The sequence below is a fragment of the Chlamydotis macqueenii genome, chromosome 4 (assembly GCF_036417535.1).
Source record: "Chlamydotis macqueenii isolate bChlMac1 chromosome 4, bChlMac1.mat, whole genome shotgun sequence".
Classification (NCBI taxonomy): Eukaryota; Metazoa; Chordata; class Aves; order Otidiformes; family Otididae; genus Chlamydotis; species Chlamydotis macqueenii.
This window is the reverse complement of record NC_141559.1, coordinates 14,370,462-14,392,500: the sequence shown is the minus strand read 5'-3', so window position 1 is coordinate 14,392,500 and position 22,039 is coordinate 14,370,462. Positions and strand designations below refer to the sequence as shown.

Sequence of the window (22,039 nt, the reverse complement as noted above, 5' to 3'; positions counted from 1 at the left end):
TTTATTCCTGAATTGTCTACTCCTTCCCCATTAGTGGTGCAGAGGGACGGGGAATGGGGGTTGTGGTCAGCTCATCCCATGTTGTCTCTGCTGCTCCTTTCTCCTCATACTCTTCCTCTGCTTCAGGGTGGGAGACAGTCCTCCACGAACCGCTCCAGTGTGGGTCACCCACAGGGCAGGGGTCACAAGTCCTGCCAGCATACTTGCTCCAGCACAGGCTACTGTCTCCACAAGGCCACAGGTCCTGCCAGGAGCCTGCTCCAGCACAGGCTTCTCATGGGGTCACAGCCTTCTTTGGGCATCCGCTTGCTCTTTTGGTGTGGGGCCCTCCATGGGCTGCAGGTGGATCTGTGCTCCTCTGTGGGCCTCCATGGACCGCAGGGGGACAACCTGCTTCATCATGGTCATCACCACAGGCTGGGAATCTCTGCTCTGGTGCCTGGAGCACCTTCTCCCCTTCCTTTTTTCATGGACCTTGGTGTCTGCAGGGCTGCTCCTCTCGCATGTTCCCACTCCTCTCTCTTTCAGCTGCTGTTGTGCAGCAGTTCTGCATCAAAAGCAGCACGGCCAGCAGCCTGATCTGGTTGGAGATGTCTCTGCTTCTTGCGGGGGGGTTGGACCAGATGGCCTTTGAAGGTCCCTTCCAACCCAAACCATGCTATGAGTCTATGAGTTTTTTCCTCTTAAGTATGTTATCCCAGAGGTGCTGCCACTGTTGCTGATGGGCGCAGCCTGGGCCAGCAGTGGGTCCATCTTGGAGCCAACTGGCACTGGCTTCATCAGACATGGGGGAAGCTTCTGGCAGCTTCTCACAGAAGCCACCCCTGTAGCCTCCCTGCTACCAAACCTTGACACACAAACCCAGTACAACATGCTACTGTTTTTGAGTGATTTCTAACATTTACAAAAAGAGGTGGGTTTATATCTCTTAAAGTGATCAAAAAATGTACATTTCTCTCATTATGATGATAAAAAATTTGCAACTATATGGCTGGTGCCTAACAGTTACGATACACCTCAGCTCTTGTTCTCTGTCACATGAATCAAATAGTTCTGATTTGTTCTGTGTCCATAGTAAGTGATCATGAAAACTATAATTGCAAATATGGGGGGATGGAGGACACCCAACAAAGACTTCATAAATTTTGTGGTCCATGAGCTGTCAAAACTGTCATCTGTTCTAACGTTATTCCTTCCAAGGACGTAGACTCCTCCACCTTTTTCTCTCCTGGGCCACTCACTAAGTAATAGACTGGTCTGGTTTCCTTATAAATTATGGTTGTGATGATTGTGTGGGGGAAAATATGTTGAGAGGGACTTTAGATTCAGCATGCCTCTCTCTCTAACCATGAGTATTAAATAATACCTGTCTCTTGAACCACCAGTGTTAAATAACTGAAGATAAGATCTTTCCTCTCTGAGTTCATGCTAGGAAAGAGATTAGCTAGGAGAAACATTTAAAGGCACTATATGACTAAGTGATTTTGCTGGCTGACAGCTTTAGTCTGAAATGGAGCCAGAAGGGAAGGGGATTATTAAGCTGAAAAGTCTTTCTGCTTCTTCAAGGACAACCGGTGCTGCAGCTGAAGACAGACACTTCTATCGGGATTTTTTACCTTTAATTTTAGTGTTACGTCAACACTGGCTATGGTCGCCTTTGAATGGTCATCAGGTTTCTAAGTTAAACTGAAGTTGGAATCGCGTGATCTTCTTTATGCCTTTTAGGTCTGAATAATATCCAGACATTGTCAGATTGGTTTAGCCTCTCTGGCAAATTTCCAGTGAACAGGCACCTTGGTTATCGTCACTGTGGAACTCTGCTGGCCCAGCTGCCTTGCATTTCAAGACTGGTACTGGCTTACATGTACTGAAGCATGCTGTCTCAAGGGTTTTAACTGCTATGTACCACTCTTATTGTCACACATGATTTATGTGTTATGGCTCATATGCAGAGCAAATGATGCACAGATGTGATAAAAGGAATTTCTAGACTGTTACCACTTCACTGATAGATGAGTGCAAGAGAGATGCCATCTCCCTTAGGGAAAAAGAAACAGAATCGATATGCACATCTCCTCTTGGAGTTTCTTTAGTCCTTTTAATAGCCTTTCAAGAAACCTAACATGTTGTTCTGTTTACCTGGCTGGAAATCAAAAGCTTTCTTAAATAGCAATTTACAGCTTGTCTTGTCCCCTGATCTTCTGTGTTTTGCAGTGCTATGTGGAGTACAGATGTCCATGTATTACAATAATTACTGCATTTAAGCCTAACTAGAGTTTAGCCAGTAACCTTCATTGCTTTGATAGCATAGGTTTTCAATAACTTATCCATCTGGGACTAGACTTACAGAGTCTGACTTCCTCCATGCTACTTGAAAAGACTGAAGCAATCTAAAGTAACAGTCTGTAGCTGAAGATGCTGTTTAGGATAGATTTATAAGGTGTTTATAAAATAGACTGGAATGGATTAGTTCACAAACCAGTAACTAGGTAGGTTGCAGTTGAATTTCTAGAACTATGTTCTCTGAAACAAGAAGGCTACCAGTGAGCTATGTGAAAGGTGTGCAAGATCATAGAACAGTTTGGGTTGGAAGGGACCTTTAAAGGTCATCTAGTCCAACCCCCCTGCAAGGAGCAAGGACATCTCCAACCAGATCAGGTTGCTCAGAGCCCCCTCCAACCTGGCCTTGAATGTTTCCAGGGATGGGGCACCCACCACCTCTCTGGGCAACCTGTTCCAGTGTTCCACCACCCTCATTTTAAAAAACCTCCTCCTTCTATCTAGTCTAGATCTGCCCTCACAATAGGCCTTGGTAAAAAGTTTGTCCCCATCTTTCTTATAAGTGCCCTTTACGTATTAAAAGGCTGCAGTAAGGTCTCCCTGCAGCCTTCTCTTCTCCATTCTGAAGGGAACAGGCCTATAACAAAACAGTGCACAGTTGGTGATCACAATAATTATTTACCTTGCTGAGCTTATATTTGCTTTTAAAACCAGACAGGTTTATTACAAACACTGTGTGCTCTGTTGTTAAAAATACAATCTGTGGCTGTAAAACAAAACCAGCAATTAATTCCACTGGGCTTACAGAGGTTTTAGGAATAGACACATTGCCATTTCCAAAGGCCCTATAGACTATGCCCTAGTGATCCTGTTGCAAGGGTCATCGTGGCTGGGTTTCGTGTGTTGAAGCCGGCATCTTCCCCTACCCCGCCAATGGATTTGGTCTTCAGTGCTGAATACGCTTGCAGTGTTAGATTACCGTGTGTGATAAATACCCCTTTTGTAAGTGCTGCATGACTCATCTTTCCACAGTTATAGTCTATCAATTTAGAAAGCATAGGCAACCAGCAGCACCTCCATAGATCCTCTGCTTGGAGTCAGTTGCTCATTTTGGGCACAGCAGCGTGCTTGTATGTTTTAAATTGAAGGTCAGGTTCTGTGGTCACTGTAAGGTTATGGGGTTATAGTTTCAACAAAATTATGAAATGGAGTAAAATGCATGAATATGTGCTAAAAAAAAATAAGTATACCTGCTGATGCTAAAGGGAAAACAAGAAAGAAAATGTGTATGTGGATGAATGGAAAAGTTGAAGCTGCAACTTTCCGCTTAGATACACATTGTGACTGCTTGCATGTATTCTGTTTCTGTATTTAATAACGAAAGGGAAACATAAAAGAGCTTTTAGCTTTATGGCAGTTCTCCATAGAATTGTAGGATCTTCATAGGAGCAAAAAATTACTTGGAGATTTGTCTTCTCAACATGGTATTTATGGCTCGTGCATATTTCATGTGTACAAAATAGTAGTTAAGCTTGATCTGTTTCAGCTCTTGTAGTGCTGTTGGAATTGGCTGTAGTTTGGCAAATGGAAGTTAAAGGACACAGAAGTCATTGAGGGATAAACTTGGGCAAAGAAAGTGAATGTGAAGGGAAAAGCAGGAACAAAAAGGCCTACAGAAAGATACAGTGCAGAAGATGGAACTTGTCCTTCAGCTCAACAGTTGAGAGGAACTTGATCATGAGTTGTTGGGAGCTGTAGTTCTCCATCAGATGAAGATGTCAGTGCTGTCCTCTGAAGAGCAAAGGCTTCCGATTTAGAGACAGAAAGTGGCATCTGAAGCCCATGCACTGAGGATTGGGCGTTTGGGTGGGTTTTTTGTTTGTGGGGTTTTTTATTTATTTTTAATTAAAGTGTATGGGAGTATTAAAAGCCATCTGACAAAATTCTGTTACTTGATGGTATAAGGGTGATACCAAGAGTTCTTTTTTTGAGAAAGGCCTTTGCAGAAGGGCTGGATATTAAGAACATAGAATATTTTGGGGATTAAAGAGAAGATCTACTTAAAACTACTTTTCTGGCCTTATTTTCTCCTCCTTGCAGCAGTGTGAAATGGTGGTGTGTTAATTGCAATTTGGACAAAAATATTTGTTTCCAAACTTCTATTGGTCAAAACTAGAGCAACTGAATCTAATCTTAAAATAATTTCATATAAATGGAGAAAGGGCTCTGAGAGAAACGAAGATCTCTTATTTATGTCAAGTATGATTTTTTTTTTTCCACTAAGTTCAGTAGATGTAGTACTGATAAATGAAAATTGTTTCTTTTGCAGGGGACAACTAGTTTTCTGAAAACACAAATGAAAACATTGTGAAAGAGTTGGAAACTGTTAGGATATACCATGAACAAAAGAGAAGCACTCAGTGTACTAACCAGTGTCAGTATAGCAAAACATGGATACTTGAATATGTGGTGAAATTTTATAGTTAACACTATTTTATTAGTTACTGTTCCTGTGAAGGAGATGAAAGTACAAGGCAATCTTCCCCTCCCCCTGCCCCATGAATGCATATTTGAGCTTTCTGGTTATTTATATGCGTATAGCAAAACTATTTTTACCAGTATGGATAAACTGTGGGAATATTGCATAAAATTGCAGCTTCTACATGAGATTATAGAGATACAGGAAAGCTAAACTACACTTTCTCTTTCTAAAAAGTGTGTGGGGAGAAGATGTCACCCAATGTAACCTGGGTTTTTTTTTCCCCCTATTACTCGCACTGCTCCCGTAGTATGAAAGAAAGTACAGTGTTTGGAGTGTGTAACAGTGGAAATCACAATAAACAGCAGCATCTCTTGTTTTATTTTTGTTTTGTTTTTAATATTTCAGTTGACCTTCATATATGCTGTCTAGACTTTACTCGGCCTCAACGAACTAACTAGCATCATCACTGTCCTCCTCCATCTCTTTCGTCCTCTTCCCTGGCAACCCCATGAGATTCAATGCTAAAGATCTGGCTTTGCTGGCCAGGCAGCCATCAGGTTATTTTGACAAGGAAGGAAAGCTGAAGATTTGCAGAGTGGTTGGGAATGAAAAATTAGTAGGTAAAAATGACTTGTGCTGAAAATTACACCTATGCTTGATGCACATGTTTGCAGTTATTGGCTTACTGTTTCACTAATCACATAGATCTTGCAGTTTTCAGTTTTGTTACTGATGCTTAAGTGGTGCTAAGTACCTTTCTAAACAAGTCAGTTTAAAGCCAGCTCTTCAGTTTGCTCAAGTTTTCAAGTTTCTTTTGTCATGTACCTGAGAAACAGTATTCAGTCCTTAACATTATTATTATTTTTTTTTTCTGTGAAGAAAGATTGTTTTTTACTACTGGTGACTGCTAGTCACCAGTCACTGGTTGCTATGTTTAAAGTTTAGATACCTAGTTCCTCAGCACCTGCCCTTCTCACCCCTCAAAGCTGTATCTTTTTATCATTACAGATTTTCTATGGCTCACTTCTCACCTCCTTTGCAGGTTTCTTCAGGCTTTTATGATCATATTTTAAATGTCTTTCAATTTCCAGTAAGCTTGAATAAATGTCTGTTCCCTTGATAGCTGTTAGAAAATAGCTTCTGTTTAGCTGTAAAATCAGCTCCAATACAATAATTTCAGCAACAGCAAATAGTTTATGTTCACTTGTCTCAATTGATCTTCATTGTGATTATAGTTACTTTTCTTTTATTGAAACAAAATAATAATAAAAAAAAAAGAACCCAGCACAGACTCAATTACAATAAAGGACTGAAAAAATTTAGTGCTGCATTTTCAGAATATTTTATACATTTTCTAATGACAAATAACCAGAGTTTATTGTGGAGGATGCAGCAGACTTTCTGGACAGAGTACTAGGGAGCATCCACTTCTAGCTGCTTTAAGGTTCATCAACAGGATTCTGTCCCTGTTTTCTCATTGTGGCAGCATATCTATCCCTGTCCAATGAATATCTGATATGATTGGGGATTTTTGGATTTTTTTCTTCATTGACAAACACGTTGAGGGCTAACATTGCTGCTAAAAGCTTTAGGTTGACCAGAGACAGACCAAACATTCATCTAGCCCACAATACTGGGCTATCTCTGGCATGGTCAGCGGTGGTGGATTCTAGAAAAGTGTTTAAGAAACTATGCGTGTGCAGGATGTTCTTATTGCCCAGTAAATCCTTCTGGCTCCTAGCAACCACTTATGACCCGTTGAGAGAAGGGTCATTTCTCTGAAGACATTTTGGTCACTGTATATACTATCCTCTGATAGACTTGTCGTCATTAATTTGACTAATCTTTGGACTTGCTTACTTTTCACACTTATAAGGTAGTGGCTTTCCCAATCCTATATAAAACTACCTTTTATCGAAAAAACTGCAGCGTGAATGTGATAGAATTTCTTCCTTCTGATGCTTGCATGCTTCTGCAGGATAGAATTTAGTCTCAGCAGAGCCCTGTACTTAGACTGTAAAACGCCGTGCTCGGATCTGGTAACTGTGTTTAGGCTTTAGTTGGTGGATGTGCATCAACTTATATAACATCCTTTTTTGTATTGTTCTTACACTTTAGCAGGTCTGGAAAGAGCCAAGAACTTCAATTACTTTTCTAAAAAAAAAAAACCTAGCTTGTAACTGAAATCAGTTATTGCAAGTGCCAGTGCCAGTGCCTGTGCCTGTAAGCCTTACACTTTTTCTTGTGGGGGAAGAGCTGTTCTGATTTTCAAATGTGTTGCTTATTGAAACATCTGAATTGAAATTATGAAGAGGAAAAGAGAAATTTATTTATTTACTGTAATAAGACATCCTGCTGGTCAATATTGTCTGGTGATGGCCAACTTTGAGGGAAGTACAAGAGTTCCACAGAGGCAGCTGTGGAATAACATGGCCTTAGGGTACAGCTGTTCTTCCAGCTCCCTAGCGATTCGAGGTTGGCTGCTGTCTTGAGACATAAGGATTCATGTGTCCTCCCAGAAATAAAAAAGAATACGTCTTGTGTAAGAATGTTCCTTGTTCTTCTAAGAAATGGTAGAGGGTTTGTCTAAAGAGATCATATTAGTATGTAAGACATATCTATTATAGATACACACATATATAATATATGTATCTATCTGTACCTACAGATATATATAGAAGTGAGTTTTTTTAAAATAAAAATGATGCAATTTTTAAAATAGCTAGTTTAGGAAGCGTAACTTTGTTTTTTGACCCACTTACAGATAGGGAAGTTCTGAAACATTCCCTGTTCTTAAAAGTTTGATTATATGCCTGCATGTGTGTATAAACACAAATATGTTGTTATTCCCATTGGTTAAGTAGTTCTTAAAAGTGTAGTAAAATAGTAATAGCAAAGTGACTGTAAATATCTGGGTCTCATTTGCTCACTTTTTATTTTTGGAAAATTGTAAATTCAGATTAGCATGTTCTAATCTAAGTGTAACAGTAAACGTTTTTGTGTCTTAACAAGGATTATATTTCATCTCTTGAAATATGGAAGCAAAAGCCATTTCTTGCTAAAGTGGCTCTTTCTGCTCCCGCGTGAGGAAAGGGAGAAAAGCAGAGAAAACACAGTTGAGTGTATGCTGCAGTCACCAATTCTCTCAGTGGCAGAGTAGAAGAAACCTTTTGGGAAGTTATTTGTCATTTAACAGCATGTTGTACATAGGCAGCTGCTGAGTGAAGCTGACTTTTTTTGGTTAATGAATTTCTTTTCTGACCTTTATAACTAATGCATCTTATTTAAGAAGCATTTAATATGTGAAGACAAATGATTGTTTTTATTCATCTCTTACTTCTTTGCATACAGAACCAAGAGAGAGATGGTGCCGACTGAGAGGAAATCTGCTTTTTCTAATGAAAAATAAGGTAATTAATTTTCCTACTCCTTTTCTTGATGTGTTAGTCTAATCTGTAAGAACCTGAGTAATCCTTTTTCATGATAGCTATTGGCATTGTGCTTTTAGGGCCAAAAAAAATATAAATCACTGTTATTAGAATAATGGAGATGAAAAAAAATCCATTGTTTGTCTTCTGTAACACTAGGTATTCTTCATGATATCAACATCCTTTAGCTGAATTATAAATAGTCTATGGCCAGGTTCTGCTCATAACGTACCCGGATCTACATCTAGAATTACCGCACCAAATCCACTGGAATAATGAAAGCAAAATCTCACAGCTAAATAAGGTATTGTGGCAATGTTCAAGATGCAATTTCAGACCCTTGATGCAATTTTTTAGTCTGGTTTTGTAACTAAATTTCTTATGAAGAGTAGTGTTTTCTCTTCCTTTGTTGTAAAAAGCAATTACATGCCTAGAATGAAGGGCCTATCAAAATAGGATCTGACCCTGACACTTAATGCAAGTCTTGCAGGAGCTGCTGCTGCGCCCTGCTTTGCCATTGGCTTTATTAGGAACTAAATCCTCCCATCCTCTGAAAAGGAGAAGCATTAAGTGTGCAATTGCTCTTTTTCTGATCCTTTCGGTCTGATACTATGAACACTGCTTCTGTGATTGTCTGAAAATAGCACTGGATTGTAAAGAACAGAGTAGTATGAAGCTTGAGATGCTTGCCTGTTAACAGTAAGTATTTTATAGTTGGCCCCTTGAAATTTTTACACTATGTGGACCAGCAGTTGAACAGAAATGATAGAACTGCCTGACAGATTGTATATTCTGTTTGAAAGGTTTTTTCAATATGGCATAGTGGTTTATTTTAATATAGTGATGAGTGTGCACATATGGTATACTTTTAAAGCAATATTTGCTTTCAAAGCACTGTTGAGGAGCATGTGATTTCTGTATGTATGCAAACAAAATGACAGTATGACATAAAGGTTTCTCTCGTTTGAGTTTCATATGGCTGTATTCCCTGGAGTGTTAAAAGGACCAGCAAGTTTTACGTAGGTGAAGGCAAGCTCATGGCCACCCCTTTGTTGCATATATTACCATTCTGCTGTGCGACTTGCAGAGACTATTTTTAGTGAAGGACTTTGAGCTTCAAATGACTCTTTTCTGATCCGTGTTCCTCCAACTGTCCTATTTTCATGGGAGCTGCTGGCACTTTGTAAAACAGTTTCAGGAAATATTGTGATCAACTTTGCAGCTGCGAAGAGAGGAGTAGGAGAGTTTTGCTGAAATAAAATGTAGCTATCGGTTTAGTTCTCTAAATTTCCAGAGCCAGTGTTACTAGACTAGTGGGTTTTGTGTGGATTGCTACTCAGGTTCATATGGTGTATGATGCTTTTTGAGAGGCATGTTTTTTAATGCGTAAATGAATGGAATGAGGAATATGTGGCAATCTCAGTGGGTTGGTTGAGTTGCTGGTCCAACTAGGTCAACTGAGACTGTTCAAATGCAAAGCTGTATTTTGAGAAACTTGGAGGATGAGACATGAATTAGTGGCTTGTTACTGAGATTACTTAGGTTTGCAGTGAACAAATGGGAATTCCAATTGAAATGTTGTGGTTTGATTGAACCAGCTAAATAGTTAGGTGAGTGATTTTTATCTCTGTGTAGGTCTTTGCTAGAAAACTGCATCTCATTCTGGCTTTCTTGTTTAAAGAAGTATTCAAAATTTGCAGAAGTTATGGAGGGCAACCAGGAGATCTGACAAATTTGAGCTTATCAGAAAGAGGACTGACTGGTGACTGACTTGATAATTGTCAAAATGTTCTCAAAAGGTGATTTTATCAGGTACTTTATTTAGGTAGGTCACAATAAAAAAAAAAACTTGGAATCTCAAATTAGATGAAATCAAATGATGATCATATGATAAGTGGCCACTGAAACCAAGGTTAGATATATTGGGTGCTCAGTTTTAAAATGTCACAACTTACTAGGCTCAGTACAGAGACCAGTGAGTGATTAAAGGGCAGTGACTTACAATAGATCAAGTCAAATGATGTAGCACTTCCTAGTCAGCTTATATCCTAGGAATTTGTAAAATGAACATTTTCAGTGGTTTCATCTGTTGGATACAATAAAGGATAACTTCTTTGATGAAGACTTATCTCTCTTGACTCTCAAATCCCTGTTTCAAAGGATGCAGTTTATAGGCATGCTAAGTAAAAACAGAGCAATTTGTGTGCTGTGAGGACAGAAGGGAATGTACCCTGTATTTTTTTTTTCCTTGTGTCATTGTAGAAATCTGAAGCAGATACCTGATATAGGAAGTCATAGTTTGAATTCTGAGAATGTAGTTTGCCAGTGTAATAAACAACAACAAAAAATGCTATAGTAAAAGTTATTAAGCATTTTAAATAAGCATAGTTGCCATTTTTCTGCTTTTTAATATCCTACTGAAACCTCTGCTAATTGAGGAAATGTAGTGTGTGGAAGATGTGCCCAGAACAGTGCTGATGAAGCTGTGTTCCTGTTTTTGTTGCTGGAACCTGACTTGGCATATGACTTGACATGGAAGAAAAGTAACTCTGATGTTTTGGAAGCTCATCTGAATACTGAACAGTTAACTCCCAAAGTCACTGCCATGAAATGAAGACCAACTTGCTGCTATCCATTAATTGCTGTCAGAGGCACATGCATGTCTGCATGTACAAATGCTTACGGTTTAATGACAGACTCATTCTAGTTCAAATGCACATAAATTACACGACTTGTATAAAAAGAATCTTGTCTATGAAATTGCTAAGTATGCTTCTGGACTTATCTGTGCTGTAAATCTTTAGTGTGGCAGTATGTTTTCAGTGTAGGGCGAGAAAAAAGTTATATATTCCTCCACTTAATCATATTTGAATGCAGCAGAATAACCTATTAGGTGTGTTAAAGACATTTCTTTTCCTTGGTCTAGCAGTGGAGTTGGTGATTTTGGACTTCAAGTGGGCTAACAAGTAAACCTACTTGTAGGCCTGAGGCACAATCCAGTATCTGCGAGTGTTAGTGAAACTTTTTTTTTCCTGTGTAGACTTCAGTGTGGTGTCTGTGTGTGGTTTTGTGTGTGTGTGTGGGGGGGAGATGGGTGGGTTTGAAATTTTTTGTTGTTATTCTGGGTTTTTTTGGTTTGGGTTTTTTTTTTTGGTGGTGTTGTTTTTTTTGTGTTTTTTTTTTTTGTTTGGTTTTTTTTGTTTTTTTTTTTGTTTTTTTTTTTTTTTGATTCCCTGCCATGTTGTATTGGTGGCAAAATTACGGTAGTGAGGGGTCTGCAGGAGTGGCCTTGGAGAAAAGGTGAGGGGCTTTGCAACAGACCCACCACAGGACACAGCTGTGCCCATCAGGGAAGCAGGTGCTGCCTCTGGGAGAATGCTGCACAGCGAGTGAGGAAGTGTGAGAAACAGCCCTGAAAGCACTGAGGTCAGAGGAGGAGGAGAGGAAGGATGTCTCCAGGTGCAGGAGCAGGTGTTTTCCTGCAGTCTGTGGAGGAGACCATGCTGGAACAGGTGGATATGCCCTGAATGATCTGCAGCCTATAGCCAGCCCACGCCAGAGCAGGTTCTCTTGGCAGGAACTGTAGCTTGTGGAGAGGAGCCATGCTGGAGCAGGTCTTCAAGTTCTGGAGCCTGTGGGAGGGATTCCATGCTGAAGCAGGGGAAAAGTGTGAGAGGGAAGGAGCAGCAGAGAGGAAGTGTTATGGGCTGACTGCAGCCCCATTCCTTATCCTCCCTGTGCCACTTGCGGGGTAGGAAGGAGGAGGTAGAGGAGTTGAGAACGAAGGAATGAAGTTAAGCCTTAGGAAAAGGAGGGTGAGGGGAAGCTATTTTAGTTTTTTTTGTCTTCATTTCTCATCATCCAACTCTATATTAAATGGCAATAACTAAACTAATTTTCCTCAGATTGAGTTTGTTTTGCATATGATGGTAATTAGTAAGTGAATTTACCGTGATCCATAAGCTTTTAATTTTTATTTTCTCCCCCAGCCCTGTTGTGGAGGGGGACTGAGAGAGCAGCTGTGTAGGTGGCTGCCAGCCTGCCAGCGTCAACCAACTACAGATACAGTCCCCTGTGGGAACTGTAGATTGTTAATACTTTCCTGTGTGAAGTCCTAAAACCTTGAGTTTATGTGTGTGGGCTTTCTGTCCGCTTCCTAGGATGTGGCAGGTGTTTGCACTTGCATCCTATGGAACACAGTCAGTAGACGATGCTTTTGAACACAGTAGTTATGAAACTGTGCTCCCTAAAGCTGTGATTAGCAGTGTGACAGGGCGAGGGCACCTTGTGCATGGCAGTTTTCAGAGAAAAGTTTGACGTTATGGAGCAGTTCTTATCGATCCTAGTCCAAAATTCTTAAATAGTATTATTAGATAATGTTTTCAAAACAGTTATGATTTTGAACTAGAAAACAGTATGTACTTCACCCTAAAGTATGTGGTAGTGCATAATTTACTTGGATTCTACCCAATTCCAGCCTGGGAGGTACCTTCTTCCAAAAATCATGTGAGTGGGAATTGGGGAGGAAGATTGCTGGGTAGCAATTGCTGATGCATATAGTAAGTATTGTACACTTGTGTGCCTTTTTTTCATTGACATAGGAGGGGACTTCGTATTAGACGTTTCAGATCTCTTTGGGGATTGCAGTATTGTGTACTGGGTTTGTTTTTAATTACAGATCAGAATTTATGGTGATGGTTTTCTCATGTATTTTTTTTTTCCTTGAAGAACAGTACATATGTTTATGTCAAATGTCATGCTGTGTCATTTCCTTGTTTTCTTTTTGTAGGTCCTTCAGAATAAGTTTGTGTGGTTTTGTTTTCTTGTTGTTGTTCCCCCCCCCACCTCCCCCAGGCGTGAACAAATTACTTTATTTTTTCTCAATCTCTTTTAATCCTCATGCCAATTCAGGCACTTCAGGGCTGGATTTCTTTTTTGTTTGTTTGTTTTCCCCTCCTACCTCTCACACCTCTGGTTAAAAAACAAACAAACAAACAAACCCTAAATTGTTATTGCTAGGTATGTGTGAATTTGGAGTGATTGCTACTGAAGTAAAGAAAGAAGCTACCTAACCCATCTGTGGTTCATTTTCCTGTATAGTAATATTACCAAATGGAAATGCTGATATTTAGACAATTTTGTAAATTACTTTGCAATCTACACATAAAAGGATACACTAAAAAGTACAATCGTGTTTTTGCACCTCAGTAATAGCTCCAGAGGGCCCCATTATGTTTTATTGAGTAAACATTTTGACATTCCTGCTTATTTTTGAATATGTGTTTAGGAATTTATTTTAAAAAGGATTTTTAATCAATAGTCTGTAGTGGATTCTCGAGGAGAGTCATTAACATCTATTGTGTAAATCTTTCTTAGGTTGTGTTTAATGATCCTGTGAAGGTAACCATTCCAATCTATTAGGTCAGTTTGTCCAAGCACTGGCTCAATAAACTTGTGCTGCTTTTGTGTGTGAAAGGTTGCCTTTTAAGACTTTTATAACGTATTGATTTTTTTAAAAAAACCATCATGTAGAAGGAAAGAAGGTTAGTTGTATGGATGACTGTATTTAAAATAAAAGCTGTTACGAGTGCTGAAAGTATCTTACATTAGCAGTCATATTCCACACATAAAATTATAAAACCTGCGTGTTTTTTTTGTTCCCCGCCCCTAATCTTAAACAGTGTTGTGGTAGCAAACTTGAATGGCATGTTCGTACTATAGTGAATTTATATGATTGTATCCTAACCTCCTAAACCCAAGGGATTTATATTGAAGAAATGACAGACTCTAAACTCCACAGGTGTAAATTGGAGTGCTGTAAGACATGTAATGCCAGAGAGAATTAAGTAAAAGGTGGTGAATATTTTGAGACTTGTCTTGTGATGAATTACCTTTCCTTAAACCAAATGCATTGTTGGGCTTAAGATTTTTGTAGACAAGATTAATGAGAAAATCTAAATGGTTATTCTGTCAATAATCACAAGCTTTCTTGCAATGTTTGTGAAAGCTTAACATAAATTATGTTGTTACAGCATTTATCACAAATGTAATGTATTATTAACTGTTGGCAGAAAAGCCTCAAAGTAAGATTTCAGATTGACTCATAAATCAATAGGTAGAAATAATAGAATAATGACATACTTCTGAGGTTCTGATGTGAATTACATTATAATGCAGCTGAGAAGATGTTATTCAGGTTTTCACGGCATAGTTGTATGTAAGTTCTGCTATAAAAATGTGAGAATGTGTCAGTGAATCTTTTATGCAGTCAGGCAGACATACACAACATATCTTCAGCATTTCAGCATAGCTGTATGGCTTTAGTATTTTCCTTTCCAATTTGATATCTTTTAAATATTCTTCCAGAGTAAGATTGCTTTATATTGAAGCTGTGGAGCCTTTTCTGGTCTGTCAGACAATGGAGCTTCTCTGTGTGTGTGGCTTAGCATTCTGTAAATCAGTGATCTCTCCAGGGCATCTTGAAATAAAAGTGTCTCTTCTGGCTAAGGATGTACTTTTTATAAACCATTTTTCAGCAGTGATTTCAATTTTCGAGAGCATGCTCTGTATCAGTTGAAGTGTTAAGGTCTGAGCAGGCAGAATAAGTGTTGCTGCACTCTGTAGCATTGCTTTGGGATTAAATGTCATTGCTGATGTGTTTTTTCGCTAAATACTACATGTATGATACTGGTTATAACCATGTTTTACAGTGTCTGTAAGCTGAGAAGCAGGTAAGTGAATTTACATCTGCAATATATGTCAGAGAAATCTGTTGTTGCTGTGATGGTAAGATTTTGATTTACAGTAGGAAGTGTGCTAAATGGAGAACAAAGCAGAAAATTACCTGACTGTGACGTAGGCAGATCTGGAAGCCGTATCACCCCTTACATGGCTCAAAAGTCTCTGTGTGTTTCTGAGCTTTTTTTAGCCCCAATGTTGTGTGTACTTCTGCCTGCACCTGAGATGTGGGATGTCTTCTTACTGTTGGAATGAGGTTTTTATATGTATATAACAATACACACGTGCATATACTTAAGTTAAATATCAAGCAGTGTTCCATTAAGAACTCAAATGAATTTGATTGCATTGAGAGAAGGGATGTTGCCTTAGTGTAAGGTATTGTGTCCTGTTACCGTAGTTGTGTGTTTGAGTCGGTGAGATACCTTGTGTATATTTGAAGTCCCTTACTTATGCTGAGCCTATTTTTAAATAACCAGTTGTGTTGCCCCTCATGTTATACTGTAAAGGCATTTTAGAATACATATTTTTTTGCATGCCTTAACTTAAATAGCAGATTTTTTTTTTCAAGACTTGGTGTTTTTAGCCATATTGGATTGGAAGAATGCTATGCAGGGAACTCTACGCTAGTTGAATGCAATAAACTCTAGCTTTAAAATCCCACTAAGCATAATGTACATGCCAATGTAGTGTTAGGATGGAGGAAGCTGCTGTCTTCACACTGCTCATGAAGAGATAATGTGGGGAGCATGACGTTGTCTGGGACGGTTGGGGCAGAACAGTAAGTAGACAAGTGTAACACTTGATTTCCTCAGTAGCTGTTTCTCCAAAGCAGTTGTAGTGCTGACTCAGACCCATATATTTTAGGAGTCCTGCAGACCACTGCAGGCCCAGTGACAGAAGAATGCCGTGTCTCCTTGAGGTGGCAAGGGCACACTGAGCTTTTGTTGCTGAGAGTCTGCGCAGTGCCACTGAGGTACATGTGCTGACAGTTGTCAGCTACTTTCCGATAGTACTTGAAAATGCAATTTATAATCATAGAGTAATGAGAATAATTATTTGCTCCCATTTTTACTATGAACTGACAGACTTTATATCTCTTTTTCTCCTGGCTTAACAGGATCCTGGCAAGCCCTACTGCCTTTTTGCCATCTTTGATTCCCTCATTTATCTTGCTCCTTCTCCTTCCTGCCTCCAGATGTTACTGCCTTGCTCTCCAGATAGTGAAGCCTTCCCTTCTATTCCACTGCTGTCAGACAGACCTTTCTTATAACTTATGCTTGCCTTGATAATTCCATGCTGTCTCCTGGTTTTCTTCTTTCATCTCCTGCTTAACTTGTGCTATAATGTCTTCCGTTCCTTTAGCTTTTTAATGGTATAAGCATGCTTTAATCTTTTTTTTTTTTTTTTTTTGTCTACCCCTCCTTGACCTGCCTGCTTCCCCAGCTGTGCCCGTTCCTGTCTTTGCAATCTGAAGTCTATTACTGCTTTGTTTACAGTGTCACCCATTGCGTCTCCATCCCAGTATCCTCCCTGGTCCTGTTACTGTCCCTTGCACTCTACAGAACAGTCTTCTCCTTTGAATAACCTCATCCAAACGAGAGCTAAGCAGCATTTCTCTTGTTCATGCAACTGTCTATCACTTCCAATGCTAGCTCACCCTCTGACTGTGACTTCATTTTCTCCTGGTCATTCTCAACACCTTCCTTCGACTTTATTCTTTTGGGGCATTCATGATGTGCTGTACCTAGAGTTTAAGCACGTGTGAGAAAAATGTAACTTAAGACTGCATATTCTTCAGTACTGAACTGCATCTACATCTGCGTCAATACCTGTTTGTCCAAACTACGCTTTCATCTTGCCTTTCAGAGACCTCTTCCTGTGCATTTAGCCATGAATTCAATTTCAGCGGGAATCAAACAGCTGCTTAATCTTTCCTGTCAAGTTCTTCGTCCCATTGCTTTTGATGGCTGAAGCACACATCACTTCTCTTCCTGCTACTCATACCATTTTTAGCATTGCTTTCAACAGGAATGTGTTTCTGTATATTCCTGTTCTTGCTATGTCTGTGTTTTGCACTTTTTTTTTTTTTTTTTTTTGATAGGCCACACTTGCCATCTTTCTATTGCCTAAAACTCTGGACAGGGATAATCTTATTCTGTGTTTTCATTTAAGGAAATATCCTTCTCCTGATATTGGGAAAGATGAGATTTGGTTATATCCGTTAGAGCTCTTGCAAAACCAATTTTCCTAGGCTTTTTTTTTTTTTTTTTTGACTGTTAGTCTTTGCATCTGACTCTTGCATCCTTCCTTTTGTAAGCTCTTTGTTTTCACTCTGAAGATTTTTCCCAGTCTCAAGAACAGGTAGGGTACTTTGTTTAAAGTTGTTCTGATTCTGAGCTGTGTCCAGCACACAAAGCCTTCTTTTATAGATCTGTGAAACCAACAAGGAAGTACTAAAACAAGATGCTTACTAAAAAGTGTAATGTCATTTTCTTTCTCTAAGTTCTGCCTTAACAAATCTTCTTTGCTATGATGCTTACAAGAAGTTGACTGATAATGCCATTTCTTAAAATCTTCATTGACTCTCCTGTTGGCTGATGTGAGCTTGCATATGTGTGGTATTTAAACTCTCTGACTTTCTAGTGGTTTAACATCTATGTTCTGTATTTATACTGTGCATAATATCATAGGGTCCTGTGGTCCTTAATCTGTGTTTGTAAATGCTCTGGTGATATGTATAAACATTTAATATCAGCAAATCACTGAATCTGTAAGTGTTATCTAATGGAATTAGCTGGGTTGTGGGTATGTTATAATTGCATAATATATGGAATTGCATATGTTACAACTACATAATTGGCTGTAATCAAGCACCACTTTTGTTTAGAATAGATAATTGTGTAGGTAACTGTATTTAACAAAAGGTTGTAGAGCATCCCTGTGCAGTTCTGTCTTGGCTCTGCAGTGAACCCTGTGGTGGTTCTCAAAGAGTGTGGGGTCTGGCAGATGTTTTTGTTGGACAGCTTCATGCATGGCTGCAGAGAGTCCTGGGGCTGAGTATGCGTTCGCTATTTGACATGTTTGCAAGATAAGGACTCTATTAGCTTCCATAGCTGTTTTGTGAGACTTGGGTGACAATTTTCAGGATACGAGCTACAGTTTTTAGAGACGGCTCTTAGAGCTGTCTGGTTTTGGTGAGAGAAGGCCTGATGGCTATATTGGAAACAAAAAAGCCTTTGAAAATCTGTGCACAACTGCTGAGCAGACTGCAACTAAAATACTTGGCAGTTACATCATTGAATATTAGCTTAACATATGAAAAAAAAGGTAGGGATGGAGGAAGGCTAATAATACCAGTGAATTAACATGCTACACAAAGAGACAACTCCTGCTGCAGTCTGTGAATTTGCACTGAAGGGAGTTGTGGAAATGGTTTGGTTTGGTTTTGAAATTGGTGTTGGCTGTAGCTGGAAATGCTGCTGGGCCTGTGAAGCTGTTTCACTTCAATGCAGTCCAGTGAAGAGCCCTGTAGGAAGATAAAACTATATCAAACCAAGCACAGAACTGGCACTTCTCATTATGTTAATCTGAATGGGGATATTACTCCTCAGAGAAAATGTTGTGAAAGTTAAAGATTGATCTTTGAAAAGGTATACCTACATTTCTGTAGTGTTGGGTTGACTAGTACTCAAAGGAAGAATCCCTCGCCTTTTATTTAAAAAGCAAAACAAACAAACCAACAAAACCCACCCCCAAAAAAAATGGGTTACATTGCTTTTCTTCTGTATAAAGGCATTAAACCAGTTTGTCAGCATACTGTTGTTAAACTCTTCCTTCACTGAAAGGGGTCTGTGTCTGATATGAAGTATTATTCATGCTTCATTATCCTGTTGGATAAATAACGTACCCTGACTGCCAGTGTGTGCATTCTGGGCTTTTCTTTATTGAATCTTACTGAATCTATAGAATTCTTCTTAAGTTGCTTTGTATTTTGCTTATGATGGAAGCTGTCAGTAGATGGCAGCAGCAATCTCTTCAGGTAACAGTTTTAGGTTACCAGCCAAATGAACATCTTATGCTAATATTAACTAATCCTAAGAAAAAACTTTCTACTGAAGTAATTCACTGAGGGCAAAACTGGCTTTTATTTTTGGCCTAAAGCAGGATTTTGAAGCCAGGGGCTGCTGATTAACCTCAGTTCAGACTTTTATGAGCAGAATGATGAGGGAAGAACGGAAGCCAGAGGAGTATATGTACAGGCTAGAGTCATCTTGCAGCTGCTTGCTTGATGCCAGCCAGGCCAAGGAATTTGCAGGTAGAGCCCCTTGTACCATCAAAGAAGATCATCTGACCAGTCTGTGCTTGCCTCACCGTTAGTGAAGGCTGTATTTAGCAGAAGGGAGGAGAGGAGTCACGCATATGCATACATACATCAGGGTGCTGCTCCTTCAATTGCTTCCCAGGTGATCCTAACTTTTTTTCCCTCTCTAGTGCTTGCTACTGCAGTGGCTCTCAAGTTTGAGGGCAGCCTGGTCTATGCTGCACTATCTTTGCTTCTAGGAAGAGAAGCATAAAGGGTTGGTTTTTTTTCTGCTCACATCCTTTCTTTTCTGCCTGTCTGAGCAGGGCTGGCTTAGGAGGATGTGCTATGGCTGCTGAAAACTACTTCAGGGAGGGAGTGTTTTCCTCTTCCTGAGGGCCTAACTGTAGCCCAGCTGCCATGACTTGGTTGTGGTAGGGATCAGGGATGACTTCTAGGGGTCATCTTGATATCAGCATAGGAATGAGCGTAGTGAGGACAAGGTCCCGGTCACACCTTCTGGGACCAGAAGGTGTTTTAGGATGGTTGTGGGATCGGGAGGGAAAGAGGAGGTCAGCTAGATAGCAACCTCCTAGTACTGGAGATCCATAGACAGTGGACCTTCTAGATAAAGAAGGGTAGCCATGCTTCCACAGGCTCCTGGCTGTGCCAACAAGCAAAATGATGGTTTTTTTTATACTTGTCTCTCACTCTGAGATGTAATGAGATTTTACTTTTCCCTGAATAAGTTGAGTGCTTCTAACTTATAAGAAAGGCTGTAGTGCTATTCTAGCCTCTCATTTCGTTTGTCAGCAGCTACTAATGACTGTTGAGGACAAAACAGTGCCTTCTCCTAAGCACTGCTATTTACTGGTGCATTTATTTTTCTCACCAACCCTGAGAACTGAGCTGAATTCTCCACAGTGCCACCAGAACTTATTTACTGAGTGGTGATAGCTAATTTTAAGTCCAATGTTATAAAGGTGGTTATATGTTTTGCTAAATATTTGATAGTTCACACGTACCAGCACTGAATTTTATTTAATATTTTGTTACTTAGTGAGGATACTGAGAGCCTGTAACTTTGCCTTCAGTTTCAGGTTTGAGTCTTCTGTTTGCATTAGCAAATGTTGCCATGTCACTCTGCACATCCTTGTTCCTGCGCATCTATTAATGCAAAACATCTGCTGTTTATGACTTTGCAGTGTAATTTTTCCAAGCAATTGGTCAAGGACCTTGTAAAACTTATTAAAAAAAAAAGTATGCTACAGCAATGCTTCTGATAACACTAATACGTTTGTGACATGTGATTTGTACAAAACCTGTTAACTATTTACCTTCATGTTATTATTTTATTTTTGTAAGTTTCTCTTATTTCATTCAGTGTTATAATTTCTACCAATTTGTCCAGTACAGAGGATTTCTTCAATAGCAAGATTTGAAATCTATTATTATGTACCTGCTTGTAGAAGATTGGTACCACAGGCAAGGATTGGCCAGGTTATTAACCTAACTTTAGTTTTTTAGAGTAAGTTAAACACTTATTTAAAAAAAAAACCTGAAAATATTACGTAAATTAATCAAAAACTTGCACTTGATGATGCTTAGATCTTTATTGTAGCTACCTAACAGAAATTCAGAAGTGAAAGGTGGGGAAACCAATCTGTAGCTGAAGTCATGCATACTCCATTTTCTTTTATAGGAAGAGAGAAACCATGGGAGATCTGATACATTAGAAAGAATTGCTAGCTTTGGGAGAGTTTGGTTGTGTGGTTGTGGGTTGGCTGGGTTTTGGTTTTTTTTTGGTTTTTTTTTGTTGTTTTTTTTTTTCTTAGCTGGAATTTTTACTGAGAGTTAATGCCTTGGTGGTTTTTTGATGGTGTGTTTTTGTTTTGTGTGAGTTTCTTCTTTAATCACATGCATTTGGCCTTTAGTTTGTTCTATGCATACTCAAGTTCTTAGACCTTGTCTTGTCTTGACTATTTGAAAAATCTGTCCGATATTGAATGTATCTGTAGACATTTGCCACTGACCTTTCTTCTAGAGCAATATTTATAAAGAATAGAACAGATACGGAAGACAAAAGCTTGTGAAGCAAAAATAGACATCTATGTACTGTTTCAGAAGGGTATAAAAGCTTTCCTAATATAAGAACATTCTAAGTATTCCCATGAGACAAGATAAGCCTCAGCATTACCAGTGATGTCTCCTTTTTATCACAGCCTAACACACCAGTGCTAATGGATCAGCTCTTTAGAGGATGACAATTAATTCTATTTCTGTTAAATGCATTGCAGATACTACCGCAGCACGGTACCTGAGTGATAAGCTCCAATGTCCTACCAGCTTCAGGTGGTTTGATTTCATTGGAGTAGGGATTACGGATGCAGCTCTACTACTTTGTTGAGCAGATTTACCAATAATTATGAAGAATCTGCAGCTGTTAACTCAGTTTCCTTTGTTGCAGGTGTTATTTTGATGATGATGACTTGTTGATGTGCTACAAATTTGAAGTGGAAGGAAAAAAAAATCAAATTTTCCTTTAAGAAAATTATAAAAATCCCTCCATTTTTCTAAAGTAACTAGGAACACACATTTCAAAATTAGTAGGTGAAACTACATTTAGCTGACAATCTTTGATTTTATGGATATCTCCTGGATACATAGGAAGGTTAAATAAACAGACTTAAACTCTAATGGGACGTGTTTGAGGATTAATGTCAACATTGTCCGAGGACATAATGGGATTCAGTAAGAGGCCAATACATTTGGCATTTTAAAAAGGATTTCAGAAATAAACACAGTGTG

General features: G+C 39.1%; 1 protein-coding gene across 1 annotated transcript in view; it reads left to right on the top strand.

Annotated features, from left to right (window-relative positions):
- INPP4B (inositol polyphosphate-4-phosphatase type II B) overlaps window positions 1-22,039 on the top strand; it is a 339,134-nt gene that overhangs the window by 37,396 nt on the left and 279,699 nt on the right. Inside the window, exons 2-3 of the mRNA XM_086746361.1 lie at window positions 5,168-5,382; window positions 8,114-8,172. Of these exons, the coding sequence (XP_086602487.1) occupies window positions 5,271-5,382; window positions 8,114-8,172 (171 nt within the window). The 5' untranslated portion in view covers window positions 5,168-5,270. The remainder of the gene's footprint in view (window positions 1-5,167; window positions 5,383-8,113; window positions 8,173-22,039) is intronic.